Genomic DNA, 16,965 nt, shown 5'->3' on the forward strand with positions numbered 1-16,965 from the left:
GCCGCCGCCCCTGACAGGTCGCGGCTGGGAGAGGCCGGGGGGGGCTCGATCTGCGGCTCCTCCGGCATCGCCTCCTCTTCGGCCGCCCCCCGTGCCCCGCGGGGCCCGGAGCGCCGGGCCATGTAGGGTGGCCGCTGCCGCCGGGCCCACGGGTGGCGGCGGACTGAGCTGTGCCGCGGCCGCTTCCCCTGAGCCCGCCGTGGTGCCAGCGCTGTCGGGGTGTCGCGATAGCACGTGGGAAGGGCGTGGGGCCGGGGTCTGCCTGCTGCTGTGGAGACCAGAGTCGGGGAGTCGGCTTTCCGCGTGAAAGGAGGAGGAAGAGAGCAAATAATCCAGAAGTATTGCTGAAATCCTTCTCTAATCCGCCGTGTTTGTGTTATTTCGAGTAGATGTGCTCAGACCTTCAAGAGGTGGTGTCTTCTCTCGGTCCCTTTTTTTTAATGGCAGTTTTTTGACGTGCAGTGGAGCCTTTGTTTCCCTCTTTTAGGAAGGTAGCGAGGGTTGTGTGGTTGTACTCCTGTAACCCCGCGGGTCGGCAATCAGAAGCATACAGGGAGATGACAGCAGCTTGTTGAACGGCTGGCGTGTTGGAACAGTTGTGTGGCCTCACTTCCAAAAGTTGTTAGCGTCGCTGTTGTTCGCAGTAGGTCTTCAAAATTCTTGAAGGAAATAACCCGTGGGCTGGAGAGGTGGCTTTCTTTTGTTCAGTAATGCTTTATTCGGATTTGGCTGAGAAGCTTTTCATAATACTTGTTTCCCTTTTGCTGATTATGTTGTTAATATGCCAAATAACTGTTAGCATACTGGTCCAAACCCAGTGGCCCCGAAGTAACAGCCTCACCTTGCTTGTGCTAGCACTCAGGCAAGATACCTCCTTTGCTTCCTCTAGAATTGGTGTGGAGCTTAAGTCCTTACCTGGACACTTGCTGCTTTTTGCTTCACGTTGATGTGATACACCTTAACTTGTGCTGTGATTAGGGAGGTTAAGGTTCATGCATCCCATTTGAGGAGGATGTCAATTATTTATGACCTTCCTCTCTGCACCCCTCTCCCAGAAGTACAAAAAATAGTAGAAGAACTTTGTTTATAAGCAAGTTGAGTACTTGGAATACTGAAAAATGCACAGCCAGCTTTACTCTGTATGCATGTAAATATCTATGTGGAATTTCTCCATAATGGTCAAGTTTCATTGAGAGAAGAAATACATTAGAGAGTGAATTGGGATTGTATTGCAAGCTGAGTCTTTTTGTGGGGTCTCTTCTCTCATTTGCTTCCAAAGTTAGAAGGAACAGGAGAATCCCAGCAGAATAGGAAAAAGCTATGCAAAAGCAGTGTTTTTACTCTGCTGCCTGAACATTCTTTCTTTTGCACTAAATTCTGCATTTACTCAACTTCTTAAGTTCGGGTTATATTTCCCTTGCCTCCTACTTCGATGTCTAATGGGCAAAATAACTGCTGTGTTTAACAAGCAGTGTCTGGTTGGAAAATTTCTGGACAAGATTTCTGCATGTTTTTGGACAGCCAGGTTTGTAGGTCGTAAAGAGTGTCTACAACAGAGGGTGTAGTCTACAACTTTCTGAAGAAGAAAGCATATGGTTATTAGTCTTCAAATGATTTCCTGTGGCTGCTGCAGATTTCAGCTGTGTTAAGAAACCCCTATTTTATCTTCAGTCAAATTGAACTAAAAGGAACAAAATTTCCCTCACATCGATAGACCTATTTCTTTGGTGGGCTCTGTCTAAAAGGAGGCAAATGCTGTTTGCCTCTGGCAATGAGATCCAGTGGAATAAAGATGGGAGCAGGGAATCACGTATAGTCATCACTGTAGTGGTGACAATTTCCCTTCAGATTCCTTATTTGCATAATAAGAATAAAGATAACATATCTATTAGTGAGATGCTTAGATTATATAAGGCGTGATAAGTATTCCTGAATAGACCGCAAGGAGGAATATTTACATTATTGATGGTTACAGAGAAATCTGTGTAAGCTGTCCTTAATATCAGGACACTGTCTAGTCTCAGTATTAAATGAAGGAAAAAGGCTGAAAAGTCTTGTAAAATAAACTGGTCTGAAACAGGCCAAGAGAGTTAAAAGGGCAGGGGAGCTCTAGATTCTGACTTTGCAAGCTACTGTTTTTAACAGTTTCTAATGCGACATTTAGTGTCATGTTATAGAAGTCAGTAGAACCTCCAGCTGAGTAGATTGTGCTGTTTCTTACCAAATGTCCAACACTGATCTAAGCTCTTAATGTGAAATCATGATGAAAAAATGGTAGGTCTCAAAGCTCGAGAATGAGAGGCATGGTGAGGTAAGTTTCCGAGTGATGTAGTTACAGCTGTTCATGTGAAACTTTAGGTAGTGGTTCAGGCTGATTGTCATACCTGGTTCAGACTTTGCTACAGAGGTGCTGGAAGGTGGGTGGTGTTTTGTTGAAGTTCAGGCTTTTATTTGTCTACTTAGAAACATCTCTTGTACAAACTGTAGATTTCCAAAAGTACTGTTTGACAGAGAAATTTGTTGGTGTGATAGATTCATTGCAAATAGGATCTTTATAGGAGTGTGCTTTATTGGCAAAGCTTAAATGCTCTTACAAAACCTTGTTTTGTCTGAGTCACTGTTGTCACCAGATAAGGAATGTGTTTGGATAGGATCGTTGAGCTGGAGTCCTTGGGCAAAAAGAAATAACATCAAGCCTGTTGACATTTGGAAAAGGCAGTCTAAATGATATTAGAGGTAACAAATCGATGAATAATCCTATGTCCTAAAACCCTGTACAAACTTGTAGTGAAGATGTTCGTGTTTTCCAGTTCTTCAGTCGTGTTAGAAACACACTGAAAGAGCTGGTATATCATGCTCACTATGAGATACATTCCCAGCTTTCTGTCATCAACTGTTGGAGATAGATGAAGTTTTGTTTAGACAATAGTTTTATTTATAACTGGTTTTTTGGTTTTTTTTTTCACTATTTTGTTGGTTTTAAAACCAAGCAGCTTGGAAGGGGGAAAAGCCTGACAGTTGCTGTGAGAAGTGTCTTTCATTTGATAGAAAAGGGAAATACCTGAAAATAGAGTAGAATAAAGTTGTTAAAACTGGCTTATAATATCAATTTATTTTTTGTTTTACTGCAATTTTTTCAAAATATTTTGAGACAGCCTCCCATCATTTCTACTTCAGTATAGTCTGATAAGGTATCCTTGTGGGTATGTCTGTTAAATTTTTTTTGTGCACCATCTATTTTGCTGCATGTTAGACCATTGTCTAATATAAGAGTACATTGTTAACCGAAAAAATAACTTCATATGGAAAGAATACATGACATTGCACTTCAGTATAGGATGTTGGAGAGAAGTTGCTTTCATAGTCTATTTACTTTAAAGTTGTTTTCTCATTTTGCTATGGGACCTGGTTAAACTTGTGTAGTAAGACCTGAAACAGTATATTAATGAGATGTTTGGCCTGATTTCTGTAAGTATACAGAGGTCAGGAATTCTTGGGCAGCACCATGCATGAATTAAAATATTATGTAAGAAGGATTTATTTCTGGCTTCTTTTGGGTGGTTAAAACAACCTACTGTAATACAGAATGATTTTTTTTTCTTTTTTTCCTAGTAGTTCTGTCTCTGGTTATTGAGAAATGGCTTATTTTCTTTCCTGCTTTTCTGAAGGATTTGTGAGTTGGTATTGGGATAAGAATACCATTGTTCTTTTGGGCATATCACCTTAGTTTCACCTCTCTTAAATTTTAGTGGTAATCCTTAGGCATGAAAGAATGGAAGAAGCATCTTGTTACAGTAAAAAGCTTTTTAATAGTAAGCAACTGCTTAATAAGTTCCCAGGTATGAAGACTGAAGATGGACAAACTTTAACTGGACTAAAATGCAGTTCGTAAAAGAATTAAACTTGATTTATTTCCTTCAGTTCTCCAGCTGTTGCAATCTTTCATATGAGTTTGGTTTTTTTTCTTCCTGAAGTGGTCAGAGCAGTGAATTAAGTCTAGTAGGTCAGAATAATAACTCTTAATAATCTCTTACAGCCTTAAATGTAATTAGGTTACCATCCAGTATGACTAACAGCTAGCAATAAGCTAAAATGACAGAACTCAAGTTGTACTTGGGAAGTCTATTAAAAGCTTGTTTATATTCCCATAAAATCTACAAAAAATTTCAGTGTTTGTAGCCCCAGACAGTGTAAGCGCATGACCTTTGCAGGAGATTGTGCATACAGAAAGTAATGTCTACACCTGAAATGAAACCTTACTTCTGATCTCATTTCTTGCAGAATCTGCAGCAGTCGAGGAGTCACACTGTGTTCAAGTTCAGAAGTGCTTTACACATGAAATCTACTGGCTCTCTAGCTGATTCTGCCCTGTCACCGTCTCAACAGGTAGAGTGCTTTTGTGCCTGAGCCATGCAGCGAGTGTAGCTGTTCCTCGTGTGGTTGTCCTGTGTTCGTGTGTGGCCAAAGGCACATTGAGGTCTTTGGGCTCCTTCTTTGGGGAATCTGTCAGGGAAGCAAGAATGCATGGCAGATCTGTCACAAAAGTACTCTAAAGAAAAGCCTAGTAGTTTTGCTTTTGATTTTTAGCACTCTTTTAACTGAGTTTAACAGGGATAGAGGAAAGTGTTCTGTCATTTCATCAGAGCTCCTATTCTAAAACGTAACAAGCCAGACGGGTAGGGCATCAGTGGAGGGTCCATTTCAGTCAAAGCAGTGTTTTGCTTTGGTTCTTTTCCCCTTGAATTCTATTTTTTTTTTTTTTTTTTTTTTTTTTTTGGCTGCAATGATTTGGAAGGAAATAATTTCACTGTATTGTCTGAATGCTAGGAAGATAGTTTTCCACCGGGAAAAATGGCTATTTGGGGCAGGGGCAGACATGGAGGAGTCTTATAAATAGGGTTGTCATAAAAAAGGTTGCAATTCTCTATATTCTAGTGTTCATTAGTTATGCTGTAGTTAGAGATTCCTCTTTCTTTGGTTTGGTTTGTTTGTGAGGTGGATAAGTAACTTTGATTTATGCTTAAAAAAGCAGCTAGTATATATTCCTTCAATGCTAGACAACTGATAAAACTAGAATCTTTCCAGAAGTATGTGCCCCCCTGAGGGTTTTTTTGTTCTTGCAGTAAAAAGCCATTTTAGTGTAACCTTTTTCTGCCTCTTTTTATACATAATAATAGCTGTAACTATGATAGTAATGGTTGAAGTAGCGTCCTGCTACATAGTAGTTTGGACTTTAGTAATTGGAGCTCTTTTCATGTTTTCAGTGATTAAAAATAAATTAATGTAGATTTTTTCTAGTATGTTCAGTATGTGCAGTCACTACCAACCAGGGAGGATGCTCTCATCTTTGTTGTGGATTAATTTATGTTTGAGAATGCAGTGAACAGTCATCCATCCAACTATTTTGAATATAGGTTTAGCTTCCCTGTTTTAACACCTTGTTTTCCTACCTTGTTTTAACAGAAATCAGGGTTGTCCCGATGAACTTAGAGGTGGGGGATGGTAATTAGTGTCATGTAAAGTTGAGAATTTAAGTTTGGCATCAAAGGACAAGCTCCTGACAGAAACCTGTGTAAAAGAGGGAAGATTGAGAAATACAGCTATCTCTTCTGATGCCTTGGACTGGCTACCTAGAACAGAGGCTAGACAGAGTTAGAGAATAAAGTGTTTATTAAAGGCCTTTAACAGACACACCTTGGGCACTGCAGGAGCCTTACAGAGGCTACACCCAAGACGGACGATGGTCACAAGTTTTTCATATAAGTTTGATCTGTTTGCATATCAGGAGTTAATTGTCTAATTACAGCTTCAGGTAATGAAGTCACGTTTCCCCAGTTTGCTCCCCTCCAATTTACTTTTGTTTATACTTTTCGGGGCCTGAGGCTGTGATAATAATCTTGGTTCTCAGGTCTGGAAGGATTGTTTTGTCTGACCAAACTGTGATGAGAGCTTACTAACACCCTGTATGAAATTCAGAGTTACTCACTAATCCAGTACAGGATCTGAAAAATATAAAAGCTAAAACTCAAGGCATCACTTCTGCAGTGTCCAAAACAAAAGGGAATTTTTTAGTACGGTTTGCATGTATTTGCTTATGGGTGGATTTGGATGCTCCTGGGAGTTTAAACCTGTAGCGCAGCTTGTGTGTCTCTAGTCTTCCACTTCCTTGAAGCAGCCATTTAAGAACCTGTTGGTCTGTTCAGTTGAATTTGATAGAAGAGTCTCAAAGGTAGTTGAGCTTTATAGGTTTGATGAATAAAAGGAGTTGTGTAATGGAGGGCTCCAATAGCAGTAATGGTTGCTGTGATGTCCTGTCTCACTGGCCCCAAAGAATTCATATAGGAGAGAGTGAGCAAGCAGGCTTTGGTTTTGGTAATACTGAGTACAGATTTTGGGGTATAGAAGAAAGTAAGAGCTTGCACTTGCAGCTGAAGTATTGTGTGTGTCTGAAACCCTTATTATGCTATTTTAATGTTTGTGTTACAACAGCAACTGGAAATCACGTGGCTGTAGCAGCTGGAATTTTAATCCTTTTAATTATGACAGATTTTCAAAGCATGTTCTGGCTGATTTAGTCAGCTGACTGTATAGTATGTACAATAACATCAAGTGATGGCACAAATTCTGAGAGCAGTGGTCACCTCACTGGAACGGGATGTATTTTTAGGTTTCTCTGCTAGTAACAGTCAAGTGTATGTACTTGGGCACTCTGAACTGAAGGAACTGAAGCTGGTTGCTGACACTACACTATCAGGAAAGGACAGCTGTTCCTTCTTGCTGTAGTCATTGTTCCAACACTGTTTTTTGACCATATTGTGACAAGGAGCACAGTGGGATAATAAGCACTGTAAATATTATTGGCATGTGTTTTAACAACAGGTATTTTCCTTAAAGTCAGCAATGACATTGTTTGTTAGCCTTTCAATTTGCTGTATTGGAGGAAATTAAAGGACTTGTTACCTCCAGTGAGAATTTTCTTTATCTCCCCTTTACCCAGCAGGTTTTTTTTTTCTTTACAAAGCAATATTTGGGAAGAGGGTGGTTCTTGTTCTCGGTGTAGTGCTAATGATATATTGGTTGTGGTTCTTTAATGGGAAATTATTCATATGTGAATGCTCTTGATCTATGAATGAAAAAGGTGCTAAGTTCTGTGGTATACAAAGTTAGCTAACAAAATAGAGTGAGTCATGGCCATTTGTTGATTAATCAGTGTGCTAATTTTTGAGGTCCTATCTATTTATTTTACCAGTTTGATATGGTCATTTGTTTTTTTTTTTTCCTTGGACTTAATTTGCAGTTTAAAAATTGAATTATATCAGAAACCTATAGTTCAAACAGTCCAGGAACTCGTGGCTGCCCAAAACAGCTTTTGAGTTTGAAGCTCAAGTATTAAAATTAGAGGTGCATAAAAGAACATTCAATAAATTTAAAGAGACTTTGTAGTAACTGATAAATAAAATGCAACATTTTGACTAAATTGAAGTTTTACAGCAGGTGGTGAGGAATTAAGGCTTGTAAGCGGAATGCAGAATTTTAGTGAATGTTCTGCTGCTGCTTTACTGATGTCTGAAGATATTTTAAAATATATATTTAGAAAATGAGCCAAAAGATTTTAATTGTATGATAAATGGCAACTAATATCAAGCTTCTTGGTGACCAGTAAAATTCTTATATATAGAAACTGAGAGAATAAGTTACTTTACCTATTTAATTGATTTTGTGCACAACTGGTTCTTGATAAAACCAACCTGAAGCATCTGTAATAGAATAAATTAGCATCTAGCTATTGATAAGACTTGATTTTAGGGTCATCTTTGGCTTTCACACACAGTCTGGTAGTGATATTTGATGTTTTCACCAGATTTTGTCTCCTTACTTTGAAAGGCCATTTGCTTATATGAAATAATTAAGTTTTGATGAATATTGGCTTACGAGTGAAAGGAGTTCAGGAGCCTGAGAAAAGCCAGTATCATTGAGCAACTCAGGTTTCACAATCTTACTTGTAAAGACCAAGATAGTGTGCTGGGGAGGAGGATGTTTTACTGTCTTAATAGAATGTTCTGTGTAAGCTCAGGCTATTTAAAGATAGTATTTAATGATGGTTGACTAATTTAGGGTATGTCTCCAGAAATGGTGCAGGCAAACACGAGCTCAGTTTGACTGTGTTCTGAGCTGCTGCATGTGGGCCAGCTTTGGCCTAGAAGCAATAGAATAGTGCTGGCTTAGGAGTGTGTGCTATTTATCCAGCATAATTGACATGTATCCCCTTTCTGGGTTAAGTGAAGGTGGCTCGTCTGCCTTGCCCAAAATCAATACAATTTTGGCCCAAATTACTGTGACATGGCTCATCTTGACGTGATCTGATGTTGATGTGAAATTCCCACAGAAGTCCAAGTGCTACAGTTGATATGGAATGGGCTACAGAGCCCATGAGAGTTTGGAATGGATGTGTGTCTCCATCCGCTCTGCGTGCCCAGCGCGGAGTTGTGCAGCAGCAGCACCCAGGGCAGCCCAGGCCTGCCCCTCGCTGCTGGGGAGAAACATCCTGTGAGTCTTGACAGCACTATTCCCTGGGCTGCTGCCAGACTGTTCCCAGCTTTTCCACCCCGTGGGAAAGGGCAGCTCATGATGTGAGTGCCCTCTTTTCACCTGGGGCACTGTCAACTGGATGGTGAAGCCTCTCAATAGGGTGAGAGTATCCATAACCCCCGCAGTGAGGCAGAGGTCATCTCGGGTACCCTCACGGGCAGGTGGGACCTGCGCAACTGAGCCCACTTTGGCAACACACTGTCCCATCTTAAGAGAGTCATGGGTACTCCTGCCTGACCACACCTGCATGCTGCTCTCCAGGTGGCTCACTTCTGGCCAGCTTGAAGTGAGCAGGCTGTTGCTTTATGGGAGCAGGGCTCTGTTTAGATAGATGAAGCAGGGGCTGGGCTCTCTAAAGGCCCTGGCATTATAAACTAGCAATTGTCTTTTTCAGTGCTATTTCCATTTTGTCTTACACACTTCAGAATGCACACATAACCTGAGAGCTTCTTTTTGATCTCTGTTCACCTGTTGACTTGAGAAGTAGTTCTCTTTCAGTATTGATGGAAATTTCTGAGATTTTCTTTGGTCTAGCAACAGGCCACAGTATTTGGCAAGAATTACTCAGAGAGGGCTTTGCTGGTAGAACTAAAATTATCATCAGAGAAGTCAAATAATTTTTTCATTCTTTACTGAACATGTTTAGTCGCTTTGTAGTAGATGCTATCTGACTTAATTTGCAAGTCAAAAGCAGGTTGTGTGCCAGAATGGTTTGCAAAAAGGTTGAACAAGTCTTTCACTGAGTCCAGTGACTGATACACATGACAGTTTATTTGAAACTTGCTGTTACTCAGTATATAAATGCTAAGGTATGTTGGGGGAAATTCAGATGTGTTTTGCCTGCTAAGTGTAGCACATATGCTTTTTTGTTAAAAGTGTTCCGGAGAGTGGGTGGCTAAAATATTTAAGTTATCCAAATTACGACACATGGGGGTATGAGGACTGATTGCTGCTTAAAGTTGGTATGAATTTCAAAGCATTTTAAAATTATACAAGTGAGTGAAGTGTCACATAGATTTCTATTTAAATGCTTTAAATTATTTGGAGTATCTAAAAGGCACTTTTGTTTCCTTCTACCTTCAGTTTGAAGAGAAGCAGTTTTCTTTTTATAGTTTAGAGTCATTTTAATTTAAGAAGGTTTAAGGCATTAAACCTGAAGTGTTTAGTCTAAAGACAATGTGTGAGAGCACTTGTTAGCAGAGTAAGAAACTATCTTTATTAATCTTAAATTCTCTGAGCATTCTATTTCTCAGGAAAATTGCTGGAGAAGGGAGGAATAAGAAAAGATGGAACAGAGCAATGCATTTTTGAAAAAGTATTTTTGAGATTTGGCTCTCTGCAAGTCATCTACTGATACCTCTGAACTTTAATCCCTGCTGGTATCACTTCTGAGAGGGAATTTGTAAGAGTATAGGGGAGAGCTTTGTAATTTGTGTGGGCCTGCACTCCAGCTAGAGAGCAGTTCTAGACTTTTTCAATAAGTGATACAAAGACACAAAGTTGACTTTTTTTTGTTTGTTTGGTTTGGTTTTTTTGGGGCTTTTTTTTTGTTTGTTTTTTCTTTATTTTTCCATACCACAACAAATAATTGAATTTTTTGTTGTTGTCAACATGTTGTTATAGATTGCACTGTGGATGTACATGTATTTTGATTTTTATTGCTGTTTCGTCTTGTTATGCAGAGTTGTTGATATCCTTACACTTCAAATTGCTGGTGTTGTGATCAGGGTGGCCATGGGATGCACTTAAAAATTACATTTTGTGGGTTGAGGTGGACATATATATACGACCATGTTGGCAACTGAAGTTTTATGTAAATGTTTTCAGTGAAAAGGACTTATTTAGTATTGTTGCTACCCTTGTACAGCAACTCCTGTAGAAAATAAAGGGCAGAGCTATAGGCTATAGGTGAAGAAAAAGAGTGAAGAGATGTTGTAAAGCACTGCAGTCTGTCAGATGCAGGGACTGAGGAGAGAATGGGACGTGGTATGGAATTCACATGCTCACTGAAGGCTGCAGATTACCTTAAAATGAACTGCAAGAAGAGGGTGTCAGCAGCTTACGTGTAGCAGGCAGCCTGGGGAACAGGTTGCCACTGCTTAATTTAGAGAATTGGACATGAGGATCAATCTAATTTTCTTTATTTTGTCTCTGTAATCTGTGCAATTGTATCATTTATAATTTTAGGTAGTTGGATATATAGTCAAAGACCATGCTTTGTTTTTAATGGAATTATCTATTTGCAATGGGCAGGGAAAAAGGGCTGTTCTACAATGAAGGATTATACATTTTTGCTTAAGTTGCATATAGTAAATAAATATATAGAATATGTTCTGGGCTCTGATACAAATGTGTATTTCTCATTTTCAGCTGAAAAGCACCATTTCTTTGAAATGTTACATACTTTTTTCTTAAAATGTCTGTTGATCAAGCATGCAAAAGCTGCAAATACTAGCTAGTAAATATTAACAATATTGAGTTAATATTCTATGCTGTTGTCTCCTTTCTCTGTACTCAGAATTGGATTTACAGTCATGGAGGAACATCAGCAGCACCTGCACTGTGTGAACTGTGTCAGCCGTCGTTGTATGACCAGACCAGAGCCGGGCATTTCCTGTGATTTGATTGGCTGCCCCTTGGTTTGTGGAGCAGTTTTTCACTCATGTAAAGCTGAGGAACATCGTATGTTATGTCCACTTGAGAGAGTGCCTTGTTTGAATAGTGGCTTTGGATGTCCCTTCATAGTAGCCCGAAATAAAATTGCTGATCACCTAGAAGTTTGTCCTGCAAGTGTGGTATGTTGTACCATGGAGTGGAATAGATGGCCAGTCAGCTATGCTGACCGAAAATCTTACGAAAATCTGAGTAAAGATGTTGATGAAGTGGAACAGCTAGATATGGCTTTAGCTCTTCAAGACCAGCGCATGTTATTAGAATCACTTAAAGTAGCAACGATGATGTCAAAAGCAGGTGATCAAATACCAGAAACCAGAGAGCAAACCTCTGTCAAATCAAGTGCCCCTGATACAGTGCATACCAATGGTTTGATGCCTGTAGATGAAGAGTCCTATGGTGCACTTTATCAAGCTACTGTAGAAACAACGAGGAGTTTAGCTGCTGCTCTGGATATCCTGAACACAGCTACAAGGGACATTGGTATGTTAAGTTCAAACCTCTGCATTTCACCACATGAAATGAAAGAAGATTCCAAGATTAAAGAACAAACTTCTAGTGGCATTATTCAGGATAAAAAGTCTGACTCTGAAAATCCAGATGAAGATAATGTAGGAGCAGTTGGGGGAATTAACTTTGATAGCCTGAGTCAAAATTCACAAATGGAGCAAAATGGTTCTTGTGATATTTGTTATGATGTAGTGCAAAACCATGACTTAAATCTAAACCTCAGTAACTCCTCACTTTTGTGTAATGGCTTTCATGTAGAAAATGAATGTTCAAAGGTGTTGGACCACAGTGAAGATCTTGGTGTATCTAATTCAAAACCGTCCAGTGTAGCAAATGGTGAATGTACTGCATCTCATGATGTTGAAGCATTACAGTCTTGCAGCTCCTGCCCTGTAACAGCACAAGTTGAAGTAATACCAGCTGATCACTTAGTTAATGGCAATTCTAATCATGTACTACTTCCCCATAATGCTAATGAAGAAGAAATGTTAGAGAGACAAGTGGAGCAAGAAAGATTGAGAAACATAGATGCATTTTCACTTTTACGGCATCGATCGTACAGATTCCTTGTTAACCATTATTGGTCAACACCAAAAGAAGACAAGGCTGTTGATACATCAGATTTGGAGATAACAGAAGATCCTATGGGTCTTCAGGGAATTGATCTAATCACTGCAGCTCTGTTATTTTGCCTAGGAGATTCTCCCGGAGGTAGGGGGATATCAGAAAGTCGCGCTGTCGATGTGTATCACGTTGACTTTGGGACCCAAACATTTTCTCTCCCATCTGCTATATTGGCCACAAATACAATGGTGGGGGAAATAGCTTCAGCTTCTGCATGTGATCATGCCAACCCACAGCTCTCAAATCCAAGTCCATTCCAGACCCTTGGATTGGATTTGGTATTGGAATATGTGGCTAGATACCAAACAAAACAGCGTTCAATGTTTACATTTGTTTGTGGACAGTTGTTTAGAAGGAATGAATTTTCGTCGCATTTTAAGAATGTGCATGGAGACATTCATGCTGGCCTTAATGGCTGGATGGAGCAGAGGTGTCCTTTGGCATATTATGGGTGTACGTATTCTCAACGAAGGTTTTGCCCTTCAACACAAGGGGCAAAAATTATTCATGACCGCCACTTACGGTCATTTGGAGTTCAGCCTTGTATATCCACAGTATTAGTAGAACCTGCAAAAAGCTGCTTAATTGGACTACATAATGACCATCTGAGTAGTCTACCTTTTGAGGTGCTGCAGCACATTGCTAGTTTTCTAGATGGCTTTAGTTTATGTCAGCTTTCAAGAGTGTCACGCTTAATGAGAGATGTGTGTGGAAGCTTGCTTCAAGCACGTGGAATGGTGATACTGCTTTGGGAGAAGAGAAAGTGCCCGGAAGGAAGTTCTTGGCAGGTAAAAGAAAAGGTAAGTCAACTACTTTTTTTATTTTGAAGTTGAAAGGGAAAGTATATCATTGGTCGTGTTTCTACTTTGTCTCTTAATATTATGTCTGTTACTACTGGATTTTGGTATAATAACCTTCCAAAAAAGAGACTATTGTATAGGAAAAGTGAAAATTGCTGCAGATTGTCTCAGTCTTCTCCACACTTGGAGAAGTAGAAGAAGAGTCTAGTTTTTGATGAATGTAAGTAAATAAGCTTCTGGTTTTTCAGGTATTTTAAAATGTTAAAAGATTACTTTTCATGATTTGCTTTAAGATCAATATTCCATAGAAGTGGGAAAGCTGCCTACAAAGTTTGCTTTTCTTGCCTGTGTAGTGTTGACAGCAATTTTTATTTCAAACCTATTGAGATCATATCTATTACCTTGGTACTGAATGCTTTAAATATTGAAATAATTTAAAACCTTTGGATGACCTTTGTGTAATACAGTTGTTGTCATTCACCCCACCCCAAACTGCAGAGTACTTGCAGCACTAATTTGGAGCTGCAGAAGTTGATAAGAAACAAACTGTTGTGGGTGGTCTTAAAATACTTTGTCATTTAATTTCTGATTGTACCTCTTTTGTGGACACAAAAAATATTGCCTTTGTTTCTTTCCAGTGTTCAGAGTTGTCTTGGAGCCTGAATCAGCCTGGGACTAACAATACTAAATTCTGTGTAGTGTTTTTTTTCTCATGTTGATTTTTAGTGAGAGTTATTGACAACATTACCTGAAAGTTTTGTAGCACAAGCATGTAATTTCCTGCTCAGAGCTGAGGTATCTTAAAACACTGAGAGCCTAAGTGCAGCTTATTTTCTAGGTTTGGCGCTTCAGTACAGCCTTTTGTACTGTGAACGAGTGGAAGTTTGCTGACATTGTGAGCATGGCTGACCACTTGAAGAAGTGCAGCTACAACGCGGTGGAGAGAAGAGAGGAGGCTGTGCCGCTGCCATGTATGTGTGTGACACGAGAGCTCACCAAGGAGGGACGGTCACTGCGCTCCGTTTTGAAACCAGTACTTTAAGTATTGCAGCCACTCCAATTGCACATACACTCAAGCACCTGATATAACCTCGGTAATATTATGAGACACTTTATTAATGTACTAAAGATACTTTCTAGCTAAATCTACTCTGTCACTGTGTATATAAGGTTTGAAGTGACATTTATTTTTTATAATACTGTTTAGCTGGAAAGTAATGAAAGTTGCCTTAACGTTTGAAAAATTCGGAACTTGCTGGACAGGGTAGTTTATCTAACTTATATAATTTAAGAACAAAATCTTAAGGTGTGTTTTCTGATTCACTGGTGCCCATGTAGCTGTTGACTGATAACATCTCAAAAATGGCCTCTAAATAGTATCCACATTTGGATAGGAACCACTGAAAGGTAGTGAGAGCAAGGTCCTGTCCAAATCCTGTACCTTCTGTATCTGGTCCTTCTTTTTGGCAAACAAATTATAATCCAAATATTTGAAAGATAAGGAATAATTCAAAACTTTATAATAGATGTCTCAAACACAGCTTTTAAGCACATCTTTTCTCATTAAATCAGTGTTCTACTGCTCTTCCTAGTAAACAGGTGATCTAGGATCAGCTTTTTTTTAAAAAAAAGGTTTTTTAGGAATGATCTAAGTGAACTCAGATTTACAGCAGCTTAATTTTTACTACAACTTCGTTTTGACATGTCAACAATTGCTCTTTTTCTTCTGAACTCTTAACAATTGTTTTACTTCTGGGAGCAAAACTTTTAGAGCTAAAACCATGGAATACTAGTTTTTACTCTTACACCTACAATGATATCCATGTCAAATGTTCAGAAAATTTTTCCTTGTCCTGCATTTGGCTGAGGGTTAAATTGCTTGAGCAGTCAGAAGTTCAAAGTATGCGATGAACAGTTATGAATTTATAGTGCAGCTAATGAAAGGGCTTTACTTGTTCTGTGGTATTGTGAGATGTATTGTCTCCTTTTCTGTTAATTTGTCTATAAAAACACTGCTTTTTTAAGAAGCATTTTAAATTACTGGTATGTATAGCAAATGTATCATCTTCATAAGATGAGACATGATTTGTTAATTGCATAAGGCATATCAGAAATGTTATTTTAAACTACATTTGTTAAACCAATAACTCCCATTTGTTTCCAGTGTTCCATACGAAAAGATCTTACAAAGCATTTGTGAACAGAGAATACATGCTATCAAAAATGGCCTGGTATAGCAAAACTTTAACTTGAACTGACTTCCCAACTTGTTTGTATTACTGTCGGTGTCTCTAGCCTGTTGCACTTAGCAACTGTGCCACAAAGCTAAAACAGAAACAGACCAGAGCTTGGAACAGTGAAATACAGTGTGTATTTCCATTATAGGAAAAAAAAAAAGAGATTAATAAGGAGTAGATGTTTACAAAGATGGCTACATTTATTACTTGTAATTTCTGTACCGGACACTTGTTTATGGCTATTCTGGCTGCAGTTCATAGCTTTGGTATCTGTGCATTTCCCATTCTGGATTCAGTCCAGCTAAACATTCACTGCCTTTTTTCTAATTAGAGTGCTATAGGTGCTCAGAAAAAAAAAACCACAAAAAACCAACCTAGTTATTCAGTGCCATGAGTTGAAATTATATGAACTCAAGTAGAAGCTTTGCCTGGATCTTCAAACTGCATGTTCTCCTTTCATGTCTCTTCTTTGTTGTGTGAAGAGAAGAAAGGAGTAAACCCTCTACAGAAGTTAGCAACATTTGCAGAAATTCTTAGCTGTTAGGTTATCTGGAAAGGAGAATCTAGATTCAAGTACAGATCTGACTATACCAACTGGCTTTTGGGTAGGAATCTTGCACCCCCAGCCCAGTTCTTTGAATGCTCGTTACCCACAAATTCTTCAGTACAAGGCAGGAGATAGACTTTTATCAGTTCTTGTCTTTTAGCTCTAATAGCTCCTTGCTGCTGCTCTCCAGTGTTAAAAAGTAGTTGTGTGACTGGGAGGATCCTGAAAATTGAGGAGATAATGCTCGCATTTATGGATAAATCTACTTTAAAACATCTGTCTGGGGTTACTGGTATTTTTTAGTGAATAATGTGGTGGTTTTGGTACTCTGCATTCTTTCTAACGCCCCAGAACCCTGATAAGTACAGTAGGCAGGCACACGTCTTGGTGCTTATGGAAAAGAGGATGTTCAGTTAGAGGAACTGGTGTTAAAACCTCGCTTGTAGCACAGTGCAGAACTGCATCTAAAGTATCATCAGTTGTTGATCTATTTAAATGAACTTTAAAGTACTCTTCTTAAGAAACAACACTATTTCTCAATACATGCACTTTTATTTTCAAATGTAGATACAGGCTTTTTTGTTAAATTAGTTTATTTTTTATGAGAATCCAGAGCTATTAAAATATCAATGTTGTAAACAACATCTCTGCCTTGTAAACTGCTCCAAATGCAGGAATACAGTATACTTAGGATAAATTTTTTTTTTACGCTGCTATGCAGTTTGTAAAACATCTTTGGTGTATAGTCAGTCTATCCAAATGTGACCTGTTCACATTTGCCCTTGAATTTTAAATATGTCATATCCCTTTCCTGGTACATGTTCCGTACAGCATATATAGACAGCTGTTCCAGTCTTTCTTTTACTTGATACCACATTGCTACTTTGTTTAAAATATGTTTTCAATCATTATGCAATTTATTTTTTTTTCAATGTCTGTTGAAATCCTAATAAAACTTTTGGAGTTTCTCTTTTAGTATGATTGC

General features: G+C 38.9%; 1 protein-coding gene across 2 annotated transcripts; it reads left to right on the forward strand.

Annotated features, from left to right (window-relative positions):
* Window positions 1–94: 94 nt before the first annotated feature.
* FBXO30 (F-box protein 30) lies at window positions 95–16,948 on the forward strand. Of its 2 annotated transcripts, none has more exons than XM_015622689.3 (4): window positions 95–410; window positions 4,282–4,386; window positions 11,108–13,196; window positions 14,035–16,948. In XM_015622689.3, exons 3-4 carry the CDS (start codon window positions 11,124–11,126, stop codon window positions 14,236–14,238), a joined length of 2,277 nt encoding a protein of 758 aa, XP_015478175.1. In that variant the 5' UTR covers window positions 95–410; window positions 4,282–4,386; window positions 11,108–11,123; the 3' UTR covers window positions 14,239–16,948. The 2 variants fall into 2 exon arrangements, with proteins under 2 accessions (XP_015478175.1, XP_015478176.1); XM_015622690.3 differs by having other exon boundaries at window positions 95–338.
* The last annotated feature ends 17 nt before the right edge of the window (window positions 16,949–16,965 follow it).

The sequence above is a fragment of the Parus major genome, chromosome 3 (assembly GCF_001522545.3).
Source record: "Parus major isolate Abel chromosome 3, Parus_major1.1, whole genome shotgun sequence".
NCBI lineage: Eukaryota > Metazoa > Chordata > Aves > Passeriformes > Paridae > Parus > Parus major.

Bases quoted from the DNA above. Each gene is read 5' to 3' on its own strand.
- FBXO30 (XM_015622689.3), top strand. From the start codon at position 11,124: ATGGAGGAACATCAGCAGCACCTGCACTGTGTGAACTGTGTCAGCCGT. The intron at 13,197-14,034 runs GTAAGTCAACTA...CTTATTTTCTAG, and splicing joins CTTGGCAGGTAAAAGAAAAG to GTTTGGCGCTTCAGTACAGC.